Raw genomic sequence first — 25,568 nt, 5'->3', positions numbered from 1 at the left:
CAAATTTTTGTTTTTCACGAAAAAATCGGAGGTGATAATCATTTTAGGCCAAATTTTCGAAAACTTGATACATAACCATTATGCAGCCACCAAAAAAGATGCATAACACATTCCGCAGACGCATAACGAATTATGCAACCATTTTCTCCACTGCATAACAAATTATGCGTCTGCATAACAAAGTTATGCATCTATAACAAGTTATGTAGCCTTTGTATTAGTGCTTACATAAAAAATTGATGCATAATGCACTATGCATCTATCTTCTCGATGCATAAAAGATTGTGCAACAATTTTCTCAATGCATAATGCATTATGCAGCCATATTTTCGGATGCATAACAGGTTATGCATCCATTTTCACGACTGCATAGATATTATTGTAGGTGCATGACAAGTTATGCAGTCTTTGTTTTTGTTGGTTTTAATAGTGACAAAAAAGTTGATGCATAACGTGTTATGCAACCGTTTTCTGGACTGCATAACAAGTTATGCAACAAATTTTGTAGATGCATAACATGTTATGCAGACATTTTCTAGACTGCATCATCAACTCCCATACAAACCAATCATCTTCTTTCATGTTTCATCAACTCCCATACAAACCAAACAGCATAAACACCTTTCCCATTTCTCAACAACCAACAATATTTTCACCTTCTTGTAGTCTGAATTCCATACAAAACATAATTTGAATCCGAGTACGAAAATCCCTGAATTTAGTTGATGACAAACTCCAAGTACAACCCATCTAATGTATTCAAGTTTACAGCAGTACATCAGTTTAAAATCCTAGAATAGGTCAAATTTGAGAAGTACAAAATCAATGTCAATGTAATGGTGCGACAAGGGCTTTGCACAGTACAACATCCAATTAAGAGCAGCAACCAGTTTGCTTCTAGCAAATAAAACACTCTAAAATGATGCAGCGGGATTGTTACAGAACAAAGAACAATATAAGGTATCTCTTTGTTTGCTTCTCAAAATGACAACAAAATGACAAATTTCATTCAAACCCCTACAACAGGGTCTACTTTGCTGAGAGATGTGTACAGGATAAGAAAAAAACCAATTCAGAACTTTATTTTCAGAAAACACAACCTCTGAAATGTTACATATATTATGGAATTTCCACCGAAACTCATCTAACCAAGTGTACGATCAAATTTACAACAAAATCTCAATTGCTTGTAGACAGCTCACCTTGATGAAACCGATCTCATTGGCATTGCTACGGAAGCACTGCCTGCGGCACATCAGTCCATACTTTCTGATGATAGCATGTGGATTCCCACACACGCGGCTGCAAACCAATATACAAACACAAACAAATTAGCTCCTTAGTACTTAACCTCCAACAACAAAAAAAAATCACCAACCTACACCTCATACAAAAATCTCAAATTGAATCTCAAAAAAAATCACCCCTACAACCATTAGCTATACACAGCCAAGAGAGCTTCCACAGAAAACAACATCCACAGCTAAGTTTTCAACCAATAAAAATAACTTTTCCCTGAAATTCCACAATTACTATCCTAATTCCTTAATAATCAAACCCATACATGTCAATAATGTTCTGATGACACTGACAAGAGAATGAATGTAGTTTAAGTCACTTACTGTTTACTCAAAGTTCTCAAGCTTCCTTGAGCCCTGCTAGCTAGTTGCAGAAGACCATCGTCTGTAACCCACTCATTTAATGGATGATCAGTATATAAAAGAGCATCACCCCGGACAGTGGAGCACAATAATTTGCAGACGCTTCGAACAGACAGAAGATCTTGTGAATTCAAATAGCTAATTAAGGGAAAACAACAAACCATTAAGACATCCTCATCTGTACCCAAATCACTAGCAATCTCCCTGGCAGCTTCTCTATGATTGCTAGCAAACCGAGTATCATCATTGTCCAACTCAGAAATAAAATAAATTTATTTTAGTTGAAGGAAAAGAGAATTTTGTTTCTCTATGAATGACTCAAAATATAGAATGAGAAATTTATTTTGGTTGAATAACACGTATAATTCCATTGAGTCCACCAGCAACTAACAATGGATTCCCATCAATATTACAAGCCCAACTCAAAGTATAGAATGACTCTTCCTTCTGAACTAAACAATACATGACCAAACCAGACATGCATCAGATGGTAGCTCCATCATCGTTCAAAGAAAAAAAATAAGAAAGAAATCTTTACTTACATCTTAATCAACATAAGACTGTAGAACAGCAATCACTCCTCCTTCAAGGCATTGGTAAACATTTATCTGAAAAAAGCATAAAAATCAAAAATTTAGGGACTTAAACCTAAATTGGATGCATTGACAAAAGTTGAGATTATCATAGTATTACTAACCCAATTTTGACCAACGGTACCAAATACATTGAAGTAACGAGAATCAACAGTATTACTAACCCGACTTTGACCATCCCTGATTTGGGGAAATAACTAAAGCCCTAATTCTTTCACAATCAGCCACAAACCCACCTCGAATCTTCCATACAATCCACAAAACCTTCTTCATAGCAGTAACTCATCCATCTGCGGATCTGCTCTAAACCCATGTCTTCTAAATCAAAACACAACAACAGAGTCTTATCTTCCATCTCTATTTCATCATGTGTTCATCACCATCTCAGACCTCCCAAATTAATCAGCTGCTCAGCGATTTATTCAAACCAACCCCTAATTCAAATTCCACTCCATCTGATTTATCTCTGTTGTTCTCGATCTCACTCATCTCCCAGTTTCACTCATCTCTCAGTTTTCTTGGAAAACAATGGCTTGAAACTTGAAACCAGATCTAGAATAAGAAGAAGAGAAGAAAACGCTCTCGAATCTCAAAGCTCCTTTCAGGTGAAAAGGAAACAAAGTCATAGTGCAACCTAGAGAAAATTATAGTTCCTAAAGCTCCTCCGACTGAGAAAACAAAGGGAACGAAGACAAAATATAAATGAAAGTATAATTTTAGAAAATATGGACGAGCGATTAATTTTTGAGGAAAAATTGGGTGCGGGCATGAAGGTTTCCGCCGGTGGATTTTATAATGGACAAAATCTTAAAAATGGGTGTGTTAGTAGTTTTCACTCAAAAAAATCATGGTCCCTCAAAGATAAGAAAGCTAATTACATAAGCCCGTTGCCAAGCCCAAAACTCAGAAGTTTCTCTAACACTTCAACTGAACCTGTATGTCGAGCATATAATTTATATGCATCGAGTATTTCATAATAAATTCAAACTATTAAAATGAATTATACAGCTTCATGTGCTTCGCCGCTCTGTTTATAACCCCTTTCTAAGTTTAGTATGCTTGCTAGTCTTTCAGTTTTTTGGTCCACTGTATTAATACTCCATATTACTTGTATATATGCATGCTAGTCTCTCAATTTCTGTCTAGGAGAGCTAGTGGTTTTCTCCTTTTTTGCTTACTCAATCTGTTTTTTTGTCTTTATATATATAGCCAATTACCTGAGTTTGTATGCATATATCTCTTTATATTCTACCACTTAAGTCTTACAATCTACACAACTATTAAGTTTAAACCTTTCCTCTGCCATTTAGTCTGCCTGCTTAATTTATTTGAATTCCTTTAGCTTACATTGAACTATTTTCTTCTGATGTTGTACTGATTTGATTGGCCCTATATTAACAATTTTGGTATATATTGCTTGTATTACTTCAAACTCTTACAATTTCGACACATTGCATAAGATCAATTTTCCTTAATGATCTGGTTTAGAATTTTGCCATTTGCATTAGTTATCCTTGAATATCTTGATTGTTAGTTCCTTTATCTGTTTATCCCTGTAACTTCTCTTTGGTTTAAGAGTTCTTGAGATTCCTCCTGAGATTACTTCATTTCAGTTCTTTCTATCTTGTTTTCCAGATTCTGAATTATATTATCATCTTAAGAGTACCAAAATTTATTGTCCTTATAACCTTAAACTGTGTTGTTTCCTAGAATCATTTCAACTGAGCACCTAGCTTATACGACTCAGCTCTGTACTATACTTATGAATTTTGTTGTCTGTGTTATACTCTTGAATTTTACTGTTTTTAACATTCCTTAAGGCTTATTGACAAATCATATTCTATTCTATGTGTAATTATACAAGCTGCAGTTCCCTTTAACCTTAGACTGTGTTGTTTTCTAGAATCTTTCTCTGAGTTCCCAACATATGCTTCTCAATTATGTGCTTTTCTTTTGATTTTGTTGTCTAGGTTACTCTTGAATTTGTGGTTTTTTACATTTCTTAAGGCTTGTTGACAATTCATACTCTTTCTCTGGTGGAATTATACATGCTTCAGTTTCCTTATAACCTAATTTGTGTTGTTTTCTAGAATCTTTCACTGAATTACTAAATTATTCTCTCAACTCTATGCTTTTATCTTGAATTTCGCTATCTGTGTTATACTCTTGAATTGCTGGTTTTAACTTTCCTTAAGGCCTGTTGATAAATACACACTATTTTCTGGGTAACTCTGGGTAATTTACAAGCTTAAGCTTCCTTGTTTTTACTGAGCCATCTCTCTTGAAAACCCTTTTAAGTGGTCACCTAATCATATGCTAGTAAAAAAGTTCCATCCCCTAATTATCTCCAAAACTCTTCTCTTCTCTTAAAAGCCCACTTAAACGTAGGTATCCCATCTTCTCAAAAAAACCCATTCAAACCTATTGTCAAACCGCAATTAAATTTCTCGCTTCCCACAGACTGCAAAACCCATTCAGACTATTTCATCCTTTAAAGCATGACTATTCTTTCTTGGAACTGTCAAGGCATAAACCTCCAACCCTCTATTCAACATTTGAAAGGACTAGTTTCACTTCACAAGCCTAGCATACTATTTCTCTCTGAAACTCTAGCGAACGATCAACACATAAGAAGATTGTCTCAATCACTCCAACTCAACAATTATATCAACGTCCCGAAAATTGGAAGAAGAGGCGGGCTATGCTTAATGTGGGAAGATAACTTAAATATCCAAATACTACTTCAATCTCAAAATTACATCCACACAAAAGTTACGCCACCACTTCCTGAACAACCATGGTTCTTCATGAGTATCTATCGCCCTCCGCATCCAGATATAAGGGAAATTCTTTGGCAAGAATTTCCAAGAATCTTCGACAATATCAATCCATCTACCCCTTGGCTGTTGATAGGAGACTTTAACGACGTCATAAATCAATCGGAGAAAAAAGGAGGGAGGCAAGTCACATATGCTCAATCTAAACCTCTCCTCACTCTAATGGACCAGATGGGTTTTATAGATTTAGGATTCCGAGGAGATCCATACACTTGGTCAAACAACCAAGTGGGGAAAGAAAATATCTTAGAAAGATTAGATAGGGCTTTATCAAACCAAATGTGGTGAACAACATATCCCCATGCGGTAGTTACTCACCTTCCAAGAATTGCATCTGATCATGCACCAATAATACTTCAGAAGAAAGCAATGGACTAGCAAGGAACAAAAAACTAAAAATTGGAACACCTTTGGCTCTCTCACCCCCAACTCAAGCAAATAGTCGAATTGGCTTGGGATCAACAACAAGATAATGAACCTACACTCAACCTCCAACTAAAGCTTATTACAACTGGACAAACTCTCTTAGAATGGAACAAAGAAACTTTTGGCCACCTACCAACTAAGATCAAGAAATCGACAACCAAGATAAAGCACGCCCAACACCAATGTGCATCGCAAACAGGCTCAGATCTGGAATTCTGGCTGACTCAAGAAAACAACTGAGAATAGAGCATGAAGAACTATTGCAATGTCATGCGACGTACTGACAACAAAGATCTAGAATTCAATGGCTCCAATCAGGTGACTTCAACACAACATTTTTCCATACTAAAGCGACCATTCATAGAGCTTGTAAAAATATACAACAACTACAAGACACACAAAACAACTGGATTAGAAAAAAAAAGACGTAGTTCAGCTCATTCTGGATCATTATTCTCAACAGTATACGACCCCGCCTACAGAAATAAATGAAGATCTTTTTACAAATATTAGACCTCGGTTGACTCCCAGACAATCGGACCTACTTACAAAGGAAGTAACAACAAAAGAAATCAAACAAGCACTGTTCTCCATAAATTCCGAAAGTGCTCCAGCTCCAGATGGCTATACAAGTAAGTTTTTTAAAGTTTTCTGGGAAACAACCCACCCTCAATTGATAGCAATGGTTAAAGCTTTCTTTAATAATCTTAATATGCACCCTCTCATGAATCACACAAATATAACACTAATACCTAAAGTCGACCACCCTTCAAAACCTTCACAATTCAGACCAATAGGACTCTGTAATGTCACATATAAAATCATCTCAAAAATTGTAGTCAACCGAATTAGACCTATTCTCCCCTTTTTAATAATCCCCTTCCAAAGCGCTTTTGTACCGCAAAGATCAATACACGACAATATAACAATCGCTGGAGAACTCTTCCATCATATTAGAACCTCGAAATCCACCAAAGATCCAAAAATAGCTCTCAAACTAGACATCCAAAAAGCATATGACAGCCTAGACTGGGGATTCATCAAAACATCTCTTACAAAACTTGGATTCCCATCAACTTTTATAGACTACATTATGCTATGCGTCACAACAGTTACGTATTCAATCAAAATAAATGGCACACCGCATGGATACATAACCCCAAGCAGAGGTATCAGACAAGGAGACCCACTATCTTCTTATATTTTTATCATATGTGCTGAAATCCTATCTACAAACCTGGGAAACCTTCAAAACCAAAAATTAGTTCCGGGACTTAACATATCACAAAAAGCACCTCCCATAATTCTTCTAATGTATGCAGATGATCTTCTAATTACCTATAAAGCTTCAGATCAAAGTAACCAACGCCTTAAAACCATCCTCCAAGCCTATAGCTCCTCTGCAGGGCAAGTAATTAATACTACCAAATCAGTAATCATCCATCACCCTAATTTAGACCCAATCAAAATAAATGATCTTCAACAATTCTTTAGTATGCCGACCACATCAAAACCTCCAACCTATCTAGGAATCCAGTATAAACAAGGAAGAGCATCAAATCGAACTTTCGCTCCCTTCCTACAAAGATTAGCCAGAAAAGCAAAGGATGGATGACAAAATGCCTAACTCCAGCCGGAAGACTAGTTCTCATCAAAACCTCCCTAACCCCAACCTCCAATCACATAATGCAAACGCAAAACCTACCCAAAAATATACACAAACAAATAGATCGTATCACCAGGAATTTTTTCTGGGGACACGACTCAACGATCAAAAAACTTCACCCTATAGGATGGGATAAAGCAACAAAACCATTAGCCGAAGAAGGATTAGGAATAAGGAAAAGCAGTGATCATAATAAGGCTCTTCTAATGAAGAGAATCTGGAATTTGCATGAACAACCTAACTCTATTTGCGGAAGTCTGTTCAGCGCAAAATACCTTAAAGAACAACCAATTTTTCAAGGAAACGTTTCCATACCCTCTGCTTCCAGTCCTCAATGGAGACAACTCGCATCCATTATCCCTACCATGCAAAAACTAATTTTCCATCATATTGGAAATGGGTTAACAACTCCGATAGAAGCTAATTGGATTCCACATTCTCCCAATCTAGAACCGTCACAATGCTACCCAATCCAAACGGTAGCAGATATCATCGACCCAATCACCCACTCTTGGAATCATGAAAAATTGAATACATTTCCCAATCCAATAATTCAAAAAATCATCAACATCCACCTTCCCCAAAACAATACCCAAGATAAAATTATCTAGCCACACTCAAAAACTGGAAAGTAAACTACATCTTCGGTATACAAATGTCTAATCCAAGGTCAACCAACCCACACACCGCTACCACCTACCAAATTCTTGTGGACTTTACCATGTCCACCAAAAATTCGGCTTTTCTTGTGGAAATCCATCAATGAAGGATTACCAACCTTCTCTCTCTTACATCGAATCCACTTGACCAACTCAGACATATGTCCAAGATGCAATACAAATACGGAATTAGCAAGCCACCTTTTAATTCATTGCCCAACGGCAACTACCTCCTAGAACATCTTATTCAGTCAACTTACAAATGCACCAAACTCCAACCATACCCCGACCTTCACCTTAACTCCACAAACAACCATATCCCAAATCCTGCAACAACCAACATCAATAACTTTTCTGTTTTCTTCTATGGACCCTATGGCTATCCAGAAATGATCTAGTTTATCAACACAAACAAACAACTTCGGAACAAATCCTAGCTTGGGCACAAAAACTGCAACAAGAATATTTCAGGGCACTGCACACCTCACCACCAGTCATACCAGGAGATACACCAACATTCAACCACCCAACAACAGATAGAAGGACAACAACAATATCGGTAGGTTGGTCCACTCCGAATATCAACTGGATAAAGATTAACACAGATGGACGACCAGAGGTCACCCGGGATTTGCAGGGGCGGGATTCGTATGTAGAGACTGTGATGCACGAACATTAATAGTAATGGCTCAACCACTGGGCATTACCACCACCCTAACTGCAGAAACATGGGCATTACTTTTAGCCTCAAGAACAACAACAGAGAGAGAATGGCCTAAAGTTCTATTTGAAACGGATTCAGAGAACCTCCTGCGTTTCATCACATCAACCACCATGCCACCTTGGCACATAGCGGGAATGATTGAAGAAATAAAAAATAGGCTTAGACAAATCCCGCAAGTCGCCATACAACACAACTACATGGAAGACAATCAAGCAGCGGACGGATTAGCAAACCATGCAGCTGATGGAAGCAAAGCAGGAAACTATTCAACTAAAATTTGGGACCAGGCAATCCCATCTTTTATCAGTCACATTTTATTTCAGGACTTTGTGGGTACCACATACCCACGACAAGTTGTAATTTGAATCCTTCTCTAATAAAATTCATGCTTCAAAAAAAAAATTAGACAGTGGATTGAGTGCACGCACCCTGCCCAGTTTCTTCCCCTTCATCATTGTAGGTGTAGATAATCCACAGGGCTAGGTGACAAGATCCTAAGCTATGATACACCAAAGAAAAAATAGCGGCGAAGCACAGGATAGAACCGAACGGCGCAAAGAGAGAGGTATCACGTGGGTCGGACGTGATGGCCCAATAGTTGTCGGATGTGACGTGACCTTTATCTCCTGACAGGTCGGGCTAACGATCAGAAAGCACTCGGTCAGACGAAGGAAGATGGTCAAACAAAGGAACAAGAAGAAAGAAGGGCGACATCGTGTTAACTAGACGATCAAGACTCGGCCTCGGGTGAAGAACTATCAAAAACCAAGACTCTATCGGTCAAACCAGAAAGTCGGGCGAGCAGTGCAGGTCCGATAGGGAACAACTAAAATTGATGTAATGTGACCAGCATTGTAATTCTGTTGTTTGTCGACCTTGGCCTATAAATACAAGGGCTGGTCGAGAGAGGGGCAGGTTGGGAGGGAGAAAAACAAGGCATCATACTCGAGTTTTTAAGCTTCATCATTTGAAAGGGAGAGAACAACTTGTAATTAAAGAAAAAAAATAATAACATTCATCCTTTCACCCCGTGGACGTAGGTAATCATACCGAACCACGTATATCCTTGTGTCTATGTTTGCTTGTGTACCTTTACTTCGTGTTAAACCATCTTCTACTTCGTTGGATGTAGTGTGTGGTTTTATGCCACTACAATCCTAATCAAATTTGATTTTCTTTCATGCATTTTAAGAATTGGTTTGGGTTTAGAATTTGAATATGGTCACAACAAACCAAAGATGTAACATACATGTTTATTATGAGAAAAAACCGGGAACAGCAAACTAACCTGAAGGATGACGATAGGGGCTTCCAACCCTTCGTAAGCCAGCACCACCATAACCTCTATCAGATTTTAGTAAGAACCCATGAATATAAGTTGGGCCACCATAAGGACCAAAACGCCCTCCAGATGATACAGCTCTACCACCCGTTCCTGTAACATTAAGGTTTAATGGTGTCGCATCTTCAATTGTCAAGGGATAATCACCAAGTTTATGCCCATTCATCGCAAGTGCTTTTGGGAAAGCATCGAGGTGGTAAAACTCAATGAAAGCAATCCTGCAAATACAAAAGCATCAACGTTAGAATGGGTTTGTGGAACAAAAAAAAAACTTTAAAAAACAAAAAAACTTGTTGACATAAGTCATAACCATTCCTCCACGAAGCAGATTTAACATTTTTATTAAATATCAAGCTATGGCACTGATTGTAACAAAAAATACTTAGAAGGGATTGCAAAGCACAACATGGTAGACTACTAACCCGCGAGCAATACCAGTGTCATGAAATGTTGGAATGTGCATCCATAAGATCTCTCCGCAAGATGAGAAATGCTCTTTTAGGGAGCTCCGGATCTGTTTGTCGGGGAATTAAATCGAGTTTGGAACAAACCAATTGACAGAAAATAATAAGATCTGCACGAACTTGCTATACCTCGTTGATTTCAGAAGAAGTATCGAAACCTCGAACAAAAATGGATTCACGAGAAAATCCAAGTTTTACCCAACTGCCCGATAAATATTCGCCATTCAGCTTCATTGCCTGCAATGGTAAATTAACCATGAGGCACGAGTACAAGTTAGAATACAGAATTTGCAATAATTCTGAAGCAATTCTGAAGCATAAGCTAGGAAGTCTACCTTCTTTGCAGCTTCTTCAGTTGCAAACTCAAGATGGCATACTCCCCTGAATTCTCCACTAGGATAATAAGAGAAACGCACATCAACAACATCCCCAGGCCATTTAAAGAACTCGATCCTACGACAAAAGAGTATTAAGACAGTGAACTGAAATGTGACAATGGTTAGAAAGTGTAAGGTATAACATTGGCATGTATACTCACACATCAGACTTGGAAGTGGAAGACGATAGGTTCATGGCAACAAGTGTTTTTGATGCTCCAGTCCTTTTCACTTGAGGGGTATAAGGGGTCATTCGCTGCAAAGTAAGGCATACAGATGAAGGTAAGGTAAGCTATAATCAGAATTGGAATTTACTTAAGGTAAGTAACTTGAAAAAATAAAAAACCTTACTGCTTTGGCAACAGCCTTGGCAGCAGATTTTGAAGTGAATTAGTGAAAATTGGCTTTAGGATTCCGTTTTCTAGTTTTCAAGCTTAGTAAAATTCGCCGTGACCACATGGATACGTAAAAAGTTTTAGCATTAGCGAGTAATTGATATTAAGCCAATATATTCAAGCTAGTGATCGTTGCTCAATTCAAGTTTCAGCCTTAGATCAAGGCATAAAGGCCTCTGTTTACGGATCATAAGGACATCTAACGTCACAAAGAGTGTTTTACTTACTTCCCTCAAACACACTGATTGGGTGCATCTTGTGTTTTTATCTTATGGTGTGTAGATAATCCTAGCACCTAGGTGTTCACTCTTACACTACCATCCACGATAGTTAATCTATATATATATATATGTGCCAATGCACGAACAACACAACGACGTTACTGCCCTGATTATCTAATTCCATCAACTTTCAATTTCAAAACCTCTCTGCAAAGCAATCTCGAGCCATCTTTGGAGTGACGCAATATCAGGAACAAATCCTGACCCGCCAAACAATACTTCCTTGGCTTCTTGCTTTTGCATTAACAAATGTGAGGATATCATTTGGATGTTACGCCATCCACAACCCCACCCTCGATCTTCTGATTCATCAGACTGAAAATGATCTATAAAGCCGAATATTCTCTTTCCAATTCTAAACATCTCCTCAACAAAGCCATGATACCCCCTTCAACTTTATAGTAAAAGCTTCTAATTCGTAAACTAACAAAACAGGAAATTTTCTCTGGAATAGATAAATCTGCATCGTCACTCGTCCTACTATTACATCTTGAGGTACCCGGTTCTGAATCATCTCCATAATCAGATTGAATACAAGATTATCAAAATATAAAAATATTTCCATAATCTGATAATCAAAATAGCAGACTATCCTGCAGATGTGTTTTTACACCTAACAAAGATATTCGGAACGATTTGTTTTAGTTTTCAGATACTGCATTAGTAGCATGCGTTGATTTGACTCGAGAACCACATATAAACAAGATATTAAACACCAGGTAACCGGGGGTATCAATCTAAACTCTTTGATGTTTACATTCCAATAAGGCACAGTTTGTGTCTCTTTCTCCTCAGTCAGTTTTATGTATTAGCAATAAAGATGTAGATGGTGAATAACATACTGTATTACGAGGTCTAGTTGGTCCAAGGGCAATTTTTTCAGCCAACTCCATGTCCTCCCTCGCAAGTTGTTGAGACAACTTCATGTCCTTTAAAAGTTCCTCTTCCTCCTCAAAATGATTGTTTGCATGCCTGTATTCATTTGTCCAAAACATCAGAATAATGCAGCTTTTGAATTCAATACCAAAACTTATAAGAAAGCCAAATATAACAAAAACACATATGATAATACATTTCAAGCCCAGTTGAAGGCACTGTAACGTCACAAATAGGACAAGCCGAGAAAGCCAACACCACCGAGTCTATGCAAATTCCTCCTGAACAATGAAAGCTTAATTCCTTCAAATTGAAATCATATAGATGTAACCAACATAGAATGGTAAATGCTTATCCTATGTGGCTAGTGTCTTTCACACACTAGATTTACTGCTATCAAGCTTTTCAATTAAACCCTATTTCATCAATCAAAATTTTGGAAATTTGATAATTTCTCTCACAAGTTTTGGGACACTTGAGGAGAAACCATTAATCAAGTAAGTTATGGAAAGAAAAAAAGAAAAAAACATATGAAGAACTTCATCACTGTTTCATGGATTCAACAATTGGCTTAAAAGATTGAATAATTAGGGTTTAGGAAGCGTGAGATTTACCTGTAGAGCTGTACTGTACTTCTTTGTTGAATCCATGGTGGTGGAAGATGATCCGGCTTTGTACGGGCAACTGACTCAAAAGTATTGGAAGCTGAGTAGCTGACCATCAAGGGATAACCCAGTTGGTCAGGAGCCTTCTCTCAAGTACTGTAGTAAGTCGCCAGCTGATCGAGTCTCCGCTCAAGATCAAAAGTTTAGAGATACTCCTCTTATCTTATATATAAAAAAAGTATTGAAGGTCATAGATAACTCATCTCGAAAATCGGTTCTCAACTATTTTTCTGCTAGACAGTCCATGGATAACTCATCTCGAAAACCGGTTCTCAACTAGCTTTCTGCTAGACTATTTTGACTTCTCAACTATTACGCTAGACTATTTTGGGTGAAGTATAAAACGTGTAGAAGCCCATGGATAACTCATCTCGAAAATCGGTTCTCAACTATCTTTCTGCTGGATTATTTTGGGCGAAATGTATCACGGAGAATGGGTAAAAAAAGTATTGAAGCCCCTAAATAACTCATCTCGAAAACCGATTCTCAACTATCTTTCTGCTAGACTATTTTGGGAGAAGTGTATCACGGAGAATAGATTTAATACGATTGTACTCGATTCCATTATCGGTTTGGAATTGTTTGATTTTTGTGTAGGTTTTCAACATGCTTAGAAAATAATAATAAAATAGGAGAAAACACCTATTTTGTCCCGCATTGGGTAATTACAGGGTGAAACGATTAAAATCATCGACAAAAAATAACATAATAACGGTAACCTTCATTAGATAAAATAAGTGCAAGACCCTAAACATCTGAAATAATGAAATCCAATGGTTTGGAGTACATGATGGTACTAGAAGGAAAAGAGAGTTTATGACTCTTATTCTCTAATCAAGACTGATAAAAGGAAAATTTAGAATATGAAACTGGAAAACGGTTACAAGATACCACAGACTTGATTGTACGTAACATCAGATGACCTAAACGATCGTGCCATGATTGCAATGGAGTTCGTTCTCCTATTAAAGATGAAATGGAAGAAGTAACAGGCTTCAATATGCAGATCCTCCTTATGTGCTCCAAAAAACCACCTTCTTCGTTTATGAATTCTTCGCAAGACAAGTAGAATCGCTAAGTTCAAGACTGAAAAAGCGGGGTTATAACAACCACACCCAATATTTCGCTTAGCAATTTGTATGGACTAACTCCAATATACTTTCAAGAGAATCAACTAGACAGTCAGACTCAATCTTAAGAAAAGTATATCCAGGAGTTATATCTCAATTTCTCAATTCAATCTGCAATCAAACAAATAGGAATTTGCGAGCCCAATTGAATATAAAAAATAACTTAGACGGTATAAAAAACCAATATACAGATGTCAATCAATTTAATCAACAACCAAAGGTTGGATTCACAATTGATTGAACTTACGCACAACCTGTGATATTTCAATTATATAAACAAATATAATACGGAAAAGAAAAAACACAGACACCAGAAGATTTGTTAACGAGGAAACAAAAAATGCAGAAAAATCCCGGGACCTAATCCTGTTTGAATACCACGATGTATTAAGCCGCTACAAACACTAGCCTACTCCAAGTTAACTTCGGAACGGAATGTAGTTGAGCCCTAACCAATCTCACACTGATCAAGGTACAGTCGCGTTCCTTAAACCTCTAGAACCACGCCGGATTCTGCACACTTGATTCCCTTAGGTGATCTCACCCACAACTAAGAGTTGCTACAACCCAAAGTCGAAGACTTTATAAACCAATCTGTCTCATACAGAAAAGTCTATCGAATAGATAAATTTGTCTCCCACATATATACCTATGAGTTTTGTTCCGTCTTTTGATAAATCAAGGTGAACAAGAACCAATTGATATATCGGACTTATATTCCCGAAGAACAACCTAGAAATGCAATCACCTCACAACAATCTTAATCGTATTGGAGCGGAACAAGATATTGTGGAATCACAAACGATGAGACGAAGATGTTTGTGACTACTTTTTATCTTGCATAAGAGATCAAATCTCGAGCAAATCTTAGAGAAGATAGTACTCAATCACGATAGAAAACATCAAGATCAGAACATGCAACTACAGAGAAAATAGTTGGGTATGGCTTCACAATCCTAGTGAAGTCTTTAAGTCGTTAACCTATAGGGTTTTGGAAAAACCTAAGATTAAATAAGAATTGACTGTAGTCGCAACTAGTATCATACATGAGGTGTGGGGATTAGGTTTCCCAGTTGCTAGAGTTCTCCCCTATATAGTCTTCAAATCAGGGTTTGGAATCAATGTTACCTTGGTAACAAGGCATTCAATATTCACCGTTAGATGAAAACCTGATTAGACTCAAGCTAATATCTTTCAACCGTTAGATCGAACTTAGCTTGTTACACACAAATGAAAAGTGACTTCATTTAGCTATGATTAACCGTACCTAAACGTATACACCTTTGTTGGCTCAACAAAAGTTAACCTAAGTTAGCCATATGAACACTTTCATGTCAACCATATTCATCTTAACCATAACTAGTTCAAATGACTAAAATGAAACTAGTTCTAGAGTTGTTCAATTGTTTATATTCTCATTGAAGTATACAAGACACAATTGAAGCAAAATCGATTTTGATTCACTCAAAACAATTCATGAACATTATAGCCACGGTTTGAAAAAGATTGCATTCCTTATTATATATATAAATGTATTAGTTCATGAACAAACCGATTTTAGAACATAACCTACTCAAGTATGCAAACAGGTACGCATACCTAAGTGGCCGGAGTAAGTTTGGGTTCACCAGTATGCAAATGGGTACGCATACCTTCCAAAACTCAGTTGAATTTCCGGAACTTGAAACTCATGTCAGTGCGCATACCAGTATGCATACTAAGTTCCCGGAATTACATTAACCAACTAGTACACATACTATGGTTCCCAGACTTAGAATAACTTGCAACAATTAGCATACAAGTACACATACTGTGTTATATCCAATCATGGTTATTTGCTCTAAACTCCCATTTCAATCATTGAAACATTCTTTGAAGACGACAATAGCTGTCTCACACAAAAAAATAGCTTCATAGCAATTTTCAAGTGATCGAATGATCAATACGAAACATTTCGAGTCTACATCAAATGACCGTCTCACATAAATCATGTAAGATGCTACAAGGCGATTTTCACATGATTATCTTTTGACTTTCGTCAAGAATATAAGGTGAACTTGGTTAAAGCGAAAGCTTACCAACACATATTTCGAGAAATATGTAAGCGAGTTAAACTCAGATCAAAATATCAATTGTGTATAATCGAAGTCTATATAGCTATACGACTTTTGTTTCAAATAGGAGTTGGACTAGATAGACTCTTGAGTGATAGATGAGTTCAAGTCTCCGCATACCTTTTGTTGATGAAGTTCCACAAGCTCCCCTAAGTAGTTCTTCATCTTTAATCAATGAATGCCGTGAAGTCTAATGATCAACTACACTTTCTATCCTAATCCGAGACTTAGCTATAAGTAGACTAGAAATCAAGACTTATAGTTTCGGCAACTAAACTTGACAACAAGCTTGAGATAACAACAGTTGCGAGTTCGACCGAGCAGTGCTCTAACAATCTCCCCATTCGTCAATTTTAGTGACAAAAACTATGAATACATATAGATTACAAAATAAATAAACTTTGTAGCTTCTCATCCAAATGCTTGATTTTCTTGGTTCTTCAACATTACTCGAAATCTTCGTCACTTCCAAGATTCCAGTGATTCTGAACGTGTTCAACTCAGCATCATAGTTGTTGAAGATCCGTAGCTATAATAATGAGAAAACAGTAGCTCTCAATCTTTGTTATACAGTGTCATAGTATTATTACACAACATCAAAGTCCAATTATATCACAACTTTGACAACAATACTATGGTGATATGTATCACTCCCTCTTTGTCAATACTTCGCCTCACATGAAAACCACGCCCCCTTACATAATGATCCGTAAACCGTATGTATTTGTAGTGTGAACTACACATTAATTCTCCCCCTTTTTTTCAATACAAATTGGAAAAAGTACGAAAACCAGTGAGATCATAATGGAATTCTCATAAAGATACCTCATGACTAAAAAAGAACATGTCAACTTTGTTTCAATGATTTCACATAGTTGAAACTTAATGTATTCATTAAGGAGTTTATAAAGATACAAGAAAACTCCTACAATATTCCACAGCCGCACTCCCACAAAGATTTGGCAATTAAGCACAAGCTCAATTAAGAACTCTCCCCCATAAAATGTCATTCTCGAAACAACAACAAGAGAGATCTTACTTTTACAAGAAAAGAAGGATTTCTTTGGACATTAACAAATTACATGAAACATAAATTTGTATCCAGAAATCTCAATTAAATTAACCACAATAGAACCCATGATTAAGTTAATCGGAAATGTTCAACATAAGAGAACTTACAGAGCCACACAATACTTTCACATAGAAGTGGATCAGGGAAAGACCAATACTGCGGAATATTCAAAGATTCATTCTATTTTTCATCAATATTTGCATAAAGACATATAATAGACTTAATCTTTGCAATCAAAAGTTCATCCTATCTTCCAAAAATATACCCATAATGACATAATATGCTTAACTTTTGACATATATGGGACAATCAAAGTTCACGGACGCAAACACACATATCCCATAATAATTTTTCCAATACATAAAACCAATAAAGATTAATAATACAAAATAATCTTTCAAAATATACAAATGAGCTTAGAAGAGAATTACTCCAAGAATCCAAGTTCCCAAGTCCAAGAGAAGTGGAACAAGTGCGACGAAACGGAGCAAAACACTCAAAAACAAGAGTCGGGACAAAGACCAATCTTAACTTATCCAAATCCAAGAATTATCATCACCATTTTGAAAAGAATCCAAAGAGGAAGATAATTCAAAAATAATGAGGTCATTCCGAGTTCGGACGTTGCGGCCAAAACAAGTTTACCGAATATCGACGTTTACAGGCCAGTATGCATACCGATTTGCAAACGAATTTTCGTGACCTGGAGCAGTATGCAAGCATGTTTGCGAACTAAAATCCCTAGATTTTGATTTTAAATGATGGCATGCATACCTGGTATGTGTACCGTGAAGTCCAAACATCCCGAACTACTATTTTCAAGCCTAAACATTTAATAACCTTAAACAAAAATCAAATTAGGTAGAAATGAACGATAAGCAAGGTACATGCATCATTATAAGTACTCTAAGCAAATGATAAAAACACAAATCTTTCTCAATTTTTTAGACATACCTTTTATAAAGATCTTGTCGTGAATCCTACGACATTACCAAATATTCAATATCATACCTAACACAATATGTGAGCCCCAATTCTCATGCTTCCCTCACCGTATACTTAACAGGGCATTCCTTGGTGAGGATGCACTTACAACACAATCAAGTTGTGTTGAGGTGAACAATGTCGTGCTCACCACAAGTGACTAAAATAGACTTTTCCATAACTATGGACTTTTCACCATCTATAGTTTTTGGCTTAATCTGTTTCACTTTTGGATTATCATTAAAGAGATCTCTTTTAGAACCTTTCACATCCAAATTCATTTTTCCAAAGAACCTTTTAAGTTCCAACATCATGGATACTGCCTTCTCCATAGTCATGGAATTTTCTAGGAGATCATTCCTTTTCACACTCAAAGCATCATTGGCTTTCTTTGGTGCCCACTTCTGAGTGCGTTTAGGAACAATATGAAGTTTCTTCCCATTACTCTCTTCTAGATTTCTCGGAAGAGAATTGGATTGACTATTCTTTTGTAAGTTAGTCATTCTCCAATTGAGAGCATCGGATCTTGTCTTCGTCTTTACGAAGTTATCCTTTCGATAACCATTACGATTATGAAAAGGATTCATATGATACGTTTATAAGAAAATCTAGGTTTATAACAACACTGATTCCTTTGCCTAAAGGTTGGACAGTTACAACCTGTAACGTTAAGGGGATTAGTCTTAACATATGATCTTGGTTTCATAACTTCTTGTGATTCCCAAACAAGAACATTATGAAGCTTCTCATTTATTATACGGAAACGCCATCTCCTTTCCAGGTGACCTTTATTTCCGCAATAGTAACAAACATAAAGAATATTCTTACCTCGATCTGTGTGTGCTGACTTTGGAGGTTGATATACTTTTCTCTTTCGAACCTTAACTGCCGGTGAAGGTATTTCACTTTTTCCATCAGTGGAAGCCTTTTGTTGAGAAGAATCACTATCCTTGAAATTGTTTACCTCTTTGCTAATACTTGGAGCATTTATTCCCTTATAGCCCAATTCTCGTGTATCACGATGATTTTTACTTTCTCCTAGCATAGTGGTTAATTTGCTTGAACTAGTGGTGAACTTTTTAAAGTCATCTTCCAACATCTTGATTTTATCAAGAGCATCAGCTAAATCAGCCTCAAGGCATTTTTCTCGAGCGAGATAAGCGCTTTCTCTGTCATCAAAACTTGCTTGCTGGGAGTTAATCCTTGCTTCAGTTTCTGCAAGTTTCTCTTCCAACAAGATGTATTTTTGATAAACATTATCACATTCAAGTAACTTTCTACTCAACTTTTCCTCAGAGTCTTTGAGGATCAATTTGCAAGAGCGATACCAAACATAAAGACCTCCATAAATCCTTTTCAATTTCTTGTTTTTCGACAAAGAGGAGTCAGAAGAGGTGTGACATGGGAAGTTGTCATCTTCTTCTTTCCCAGCGAATTCAAAACCTTCACATACTATGAGACTTCCTCATCAACATCTCTATCAATATCTGAATCACCTTCATCAGAAAGTCCATCCAACTGTTCTTCTAGGCGTGTTTCCCAGTTATCAACAGTTTCTACATCAAGAGAATGTTTAGATATTGACTTAGATGTGATAGTTCTCTCAGGTGAATCCAAGCTTTGAAAATCATCTGGTAATTTCTGAACTAGCACGTTTTTAGAGATAGACTCATCCATACAGTCAGATTGCTACAAACACAGACTTATTAGGTCTTAGCGTGTTTGCCTGCTCTGATACCAATTGAAAAAGCGGGGGTCTAATAACCACACCCAATATTTCGCTTAGCAATCTGTATGGGCTAACTCCAATATACTTTCAAGATAATCAACTAAACAGTCAGACTCAAACTTAAGAAAAGTATATTTAAGTGTTGTATCTCAATTTCTCAATTCAATCTGCAATTAAACAAATAAGAATTTACGAGCCCGATTGAATATAAGAAATAACTTGGACGGTATCAAAAACCAATATCCAAGTGTCAATCAATTTAATCAATAACCAAATTTTGGATTCACAATTGATTGAACTTACGCACAACTTGTGATATTTCAATTATATAAACAAATATAATGCAGAAAAGAAATAACATATACACTAAAAGTTTTGTTAACGAGGAAAACGCAAATGAAGAAAAAATCCGGGACCTAGTCCAGATTTGAACACCACATTGTATTATGCCCCTACAGACACTAGCCTACTCCAAGTTAACGTCGGACTAGAATGTAGTTGAGCCCTAACCAATCTCACACTGATCAAGGTACAATCGTGTTCCTTACGCCTCTAGAACCACGTCAGATTCTGCGTCGTTGATTCCCTTAGCTGATCTCACCCACAACTAAGAGTTGCTACGATCCAAAGTCAAAGACTTGATAAACCAATCTGTCTCACACAGAAAAGTCTATTGCATAGAATAATCTGTCTCCCACATATATACCTATGAGTTTTGTTCCGTCTTTTGATAAATCAAGGTGAAAATGAACCAATTGATATACCATACATATATTCCCGAAGAACAGCCTAGAAATACCAATCATCTCACAACAATCTTAATCGTATGGTAGCGAAACATGATATTATGGAATGACAAACGATGAGACGAAGATGTTTGTGACTTTTTATCCTGCCTATCAGAGATTAAATCTCGAGCAAAGCTTAGAGAATATAGTATTCAATCACGATAGAAAACAGCAAGATCAAAACACGCAACTACAAAGAAAATAGTTGGGTCTGGCTTCAAAATCCAAATGAAGTCTTCAAGTCGTTAACCTATAGGGTTTTGGAAAAACCTAAGGTTAAAGGAGAATCGACTCTAGTCGCAACTAGTATCACACATGAGTTGTGGGGATTAGGTTTCCCAGTTGCTAGAGTTCTTCCTTATGTAGTCTTCAAATCAGGGTTTTCAATCAATGTTACCTTGGTAATAAAGTATTCAATATTCACCGTCAGATGAAAACCTTATTAGACTCAAGCTAATATCTTTCAACCGTTAGATCGAACTTAGCTTGTTACACACTAATGAAAAGTGACTTCATTTAGATATGAGTAACCATACCTAAACGTGTACACCTTTGTTGGATCAACAATAGTTAACCAAAATTAGCCATATGAACACTTTTATGTCAACCATATTCATCTTAACCATAACTAGTTCAAATGACTCAAATGTAACTAGTTCTAGAGTTGTTCAGTTGTTTATATTCTCATAGAAGTATACAATACAAAATTGAAGCAAACTCGATTTTGATTCACTCAAATCAATTCATGAACATTATAGCCACAGTTTGCAAAAAATTTCATTCCTTATTATATAAATGTATTAGTTCATGAATAAAACGATTTTAGAACATAACCTACTCAAGTATGCAAACAGGTACGCATACCTAAGTGGACGGACTAAGTTTGGGTTCGCCAGTATACAAACGAATACGCATACATTCCAATACTCAGTTGAATTTCCGGAACTTGAAACTCACGCCAGTACGCATACCGGTATGCATACTAAGTTCCCAGACTTTCATTAACCAGCCAGTACGCATACGGGTATGCATACTATGGTTCGCGGACTTGAAATAACTTGCAACAGTTAGCATACAAGTACGCATACTCTGTTATATCTAATCATGGTTATTTGTTCTAAACTCTCATTTCAATCATTGAAACATTCTTAGAAGACGACAATAGCCGTCTCATACAAACTATTAGGTTCAAAGAAATTTTCAAGTGATCGAATGGTCAATACGAAATATTCCGAGTATACATCAAATGACTGTCTCACACAAATCATGTAAGATGTTACAAGGTGATTTTCACATGATCATCTTTTGACTTTCGTCGAGAATATAAGATGAACTTGGTTAAAGCGAAAGCTTACCAACACATATTTCGAGAAATATCAAATGTGTATAATCGAAGTCTATATAGCTATACGACTTTTGTCTCAAATAGGAGATATAGTAAATAGACTTTTGAGTAAAAGATGAGTTCAAGTCTCCATATACCTTTTGTTGATGAAGTTACACAAGCTCCCCTTAGTAGTTCTTCATCTTTAATCGATGAATGTCGTGTAGTCTAATGCTCAACTACACCTTCCATCATAATCCGAGACTTAACTATAAGTAGACTAGAAATTAAGACTTATAGTTTTGGCAACTAAACTTGACAAAAAGCTTGAGATAGCAACGCTTGCGAGTTCGACCGATCAGTGCTCTAATAAAGATGACATGATTATCACAACAGAATTGGGACAAAAATAGAGAATTATGGGAAAGGTAGGGAACTCACAAGGTATTAAAAAGTTGAAATTATGAGTAGGAGTGGGTAATAAGACTGAGCATGTATGAGATATATGTAAACTGGAGCCACTAGACACCTTTACCTAATCTGCGTTGGTGTCTTCAATAGGAGTTACGAAGATGAGAAATGTTATTAGTCATTTGGTGAGAGGCTCCGCTTTTAGGAAGCTAATCATAAGTGTAAATTGGTGCAGGAGTGGCAGCGTAAGCCGTCAGAGTGCGAAGAGTTAGGTCGGGAGTTCCTATTAGGTGGTTGCTTGCGATGAGGCTTGAAGTTACGATCAAAACTCTTAAAATAATCTTGGGAAGTGTGGTAAGGTTTGTCACATAGCAAACAAAATCACATCGGTATTGGATGTAGATACCTTACCACGGTTGGAAGAATACCTGACGGTGTATGCTTGAGGATGCATAAAATACTTATTTTGTTTATCAATGCGACGTTCATAAAAGTCTGCAGAGAAACATAAATAGCTCCAAAAGATGAATCAAGTCTATCAATGAGGATATGACGAAGTTCCATATCAGATATAGGTTAGCCAACAAAGGTGAGATAATCCGTAAGTTGGTTAGCATGGGATAAAGACTTTGTAATAGATTGATTAACCTTTTGAATATTCTGGAGATCATGCCGAATAGCCAAAATATTAGCTTCTGATTAGGAGGTAAGCAACTCGTCAATTTTTGTCCATGTTGTATCACAAGAAGTACAAACATAAACCATAGGAAGAATGGGTGCCGAAAGAGATGAAAACAACCACCCATTGAGGATTTTTTTTCTTCACAAACCTAATTGCAAATGCTGAATTTGGAAGACCATTAATCAACAACAACATGTTGACAAGGTTGGGCACGAGTGAAATATAAGATCATAACCCTGGAGATAGTGTTCGAATTGTGTTTTCCAGAGCCAAAAATTCATGTTATCAAGTTTGGTAGTGATCGTGTTTTAAGAACTGTCATGACCATTTTGGAAGAATAAATCGAATAAGATATAGAAGCAGAGACATTGGAGTTAATGGGGTGATAAGAATCCGAGTTAGTAGAAAAGGTAGAGCTTGAAATGGCCACATATGATCGTTGTGAGGGTGATATCGTATGAAGCACGGATACTGATACATGGATACAAATACTGGGATACTGATACGGGGATTCGTCAATTTTTGAAAAATGGGGATACGGGATACGTGTATATATTAAAATCATTTAAGTTTTTAGTAATTCATTTTAGTAAAAAGAATCATATAAAACAAAACAAAACAAAAAACTTTATGGAATATTAAAATAAAACAGATAAAAGTTGTCTAACATCTGGCTCACCCATCACTCATTAATATTATCTTCATCAAAGAGCACTGCTTATTGTTGTAGCTCGTCAAGTGAAAGATTTGCAACTTCAAGTTCTCTCGCACCGTCTAGTGTATCAAATTTATCTTCACTGATACCCCACATTCCACTTTCTCCTTTCGTATAATTTTCACTTTTTCGTGAAAGGGGATGAATATTACTATAAACAAACAATAAATGCTCAGCACGTTGGGGTACAATCTTATTTCTCTTCATTGAATGAATAAAGTTATATATACTCCAATTTCTCTCCAATAATAAAAATTATATATGCTCCAATTATATTATAGGAAGTATCCCCTCTTAGAGTATCCGAGAGGTATCCCAATGTATCCCTTACCCTTTTCGTAATTAATAAAAAGGGATACTTTAAATGGATCGAGTATCAGACACGTATCCCCAAGTGTCCCCAAGTATCTGACACTGATACAGTATTCGACACGGATACGTCACCGATTTTGAAGTATCTGTGCTTCATAGGTGATACCGGGTTATGGAGTGAAGATCAGTTAAAGTAGTAAGTGGAGTCGAGACTAGTTTAACACCTTGCAAATTAACACGACTAAGAAGTTCTTCAATGTAACGTTGTTGACATAGTAAAAGTTCCTATAGAAGACGAAGTAGCCTTAATGCCGAGAAAAAACAATAACTGCCCCATGTAGTTCAAAGCAAACTCATGTTGCAAACTAGATATAACCGACTACAAACCAGTTAATGTAGAACCTGTAAGAATAATTTCGTCCACACAAACTAAAAGATAAGAGATACCCTCCAACGAGCGCCTAATGAATAAAAATGTATTAGCTTTAAAATTGAAAAAACCCAATTTTTGCAGGTAAATACTAAGACGATGGTACCATGCTCTAGAATCTTACTTGAGTTTGTAAAAAGACTTGTGAAGCTTTCCAGAAACTGAGGACTCTATAACCGGTAGTTGCTTCATGTGTACCTCCTAATTAAGAAACTCATTTAAGAAAGCATTTTGAATGTCAAGTTGGCGTATTGACCAATTATATGTTAAAGCAAGAGTGAAAACAACACAGGATTGTGTGAGGTTTAATCACATGAACGTCTCTCCATAATCGACACCCTCTTGTTGATTAAACCTTTTCACGAGCAAACGAGCTTTGTATTGCTCAATGATACCATCGGTTTTGCGTTTAACCCGAAAAATCCGCTTACAACTTACCAAATTCATGTGTGGTGAATATGGAATATAATACCACATGTCATTCTTAATCAAAGTATTATATATGTTCATCATCCATAGAGGTGCACGACTTATGATCAGATTTTTCTTATGTATAACAACTAGGTTTAAATAAATCATCAGTAAGTTTATCATATTTAGATGCTGCAAAAACCTTTGGTTTTAAAAATATCGTTTTTGCCTCGCGTAACCATTTCATGCTCATTAGAAACGACCGACGATGGCAAGGTAACTCGTGTAGGGTCATGGTTCAGGTTCTTTGTTGTTTTACATCTTGGGAGGTATTTAAGGTAAATGAGTGATTAAAGAGGGTGGAGATGGTGAAATATGGTATGGATAAGAGATCCCGGTAGGTAGGCCTGTCAATGGAAGAATATCCGTCGGATATTTAGAAATCCGATATCCGACATGTTAAGCACTACCGAATATTCGATATCCGATAATATCCTATA

The 25,568-nt window shown here is 36.6% G+C and overlaps 1 protein-coding gene across 1 annotated transcript; it reads right to left on the bottom strand.

Moving 5' to 3' along the window:
- Window positions 1-1,999: 1,999 nt before the first annotated feature.
- Window positions 2,000-13,020, bottom strand: LOC113296688 (nucleolin 2-like). Its single transcript, XM_026545000.1, has 9 exons — window positions 12,916-13,020; window positions 12,498-12,582; window positions 12,268-12,397; window positions 10,911-11,005; window positions 10,708-10,825; window positions 10,502-10,609; window positions 10,331-10,422; window positions 9,855-10,126; window positions 2,000-2,269 (listed from the first exon to the last, which is right to left on the bottom strand). Coding segments are annotated over exons 2-9 (840 nt in total). The 5' UTR covers window positions 12,500-12,582; window positions 12,916-13,020; the 3' UTR covers window positions 2,000-2,246.
- Window positions 13,021-25,568: the final 12,548 nt, after the last annotated feature.

The sequence above is a fragment of the Papaver somniferum genome, chromosome 7 (genome assembly GCF_003573695.1).
Source record: "Papaver somniferum cultivar HN1 chromosome 7, ASM357369v1, whole genome shotgun sequence".
Classification (NCBI taxonomy): domain Eukaryota; kingdom Viridiplantae; phylum Streptophyta; class Magnoliopsida; order Ranunculales; family Papaveraceae; genus Papaver; species Papaver somniferum.
This window is presented reverse-complemented; position numbering and strand designations above follow the sequence as displayed.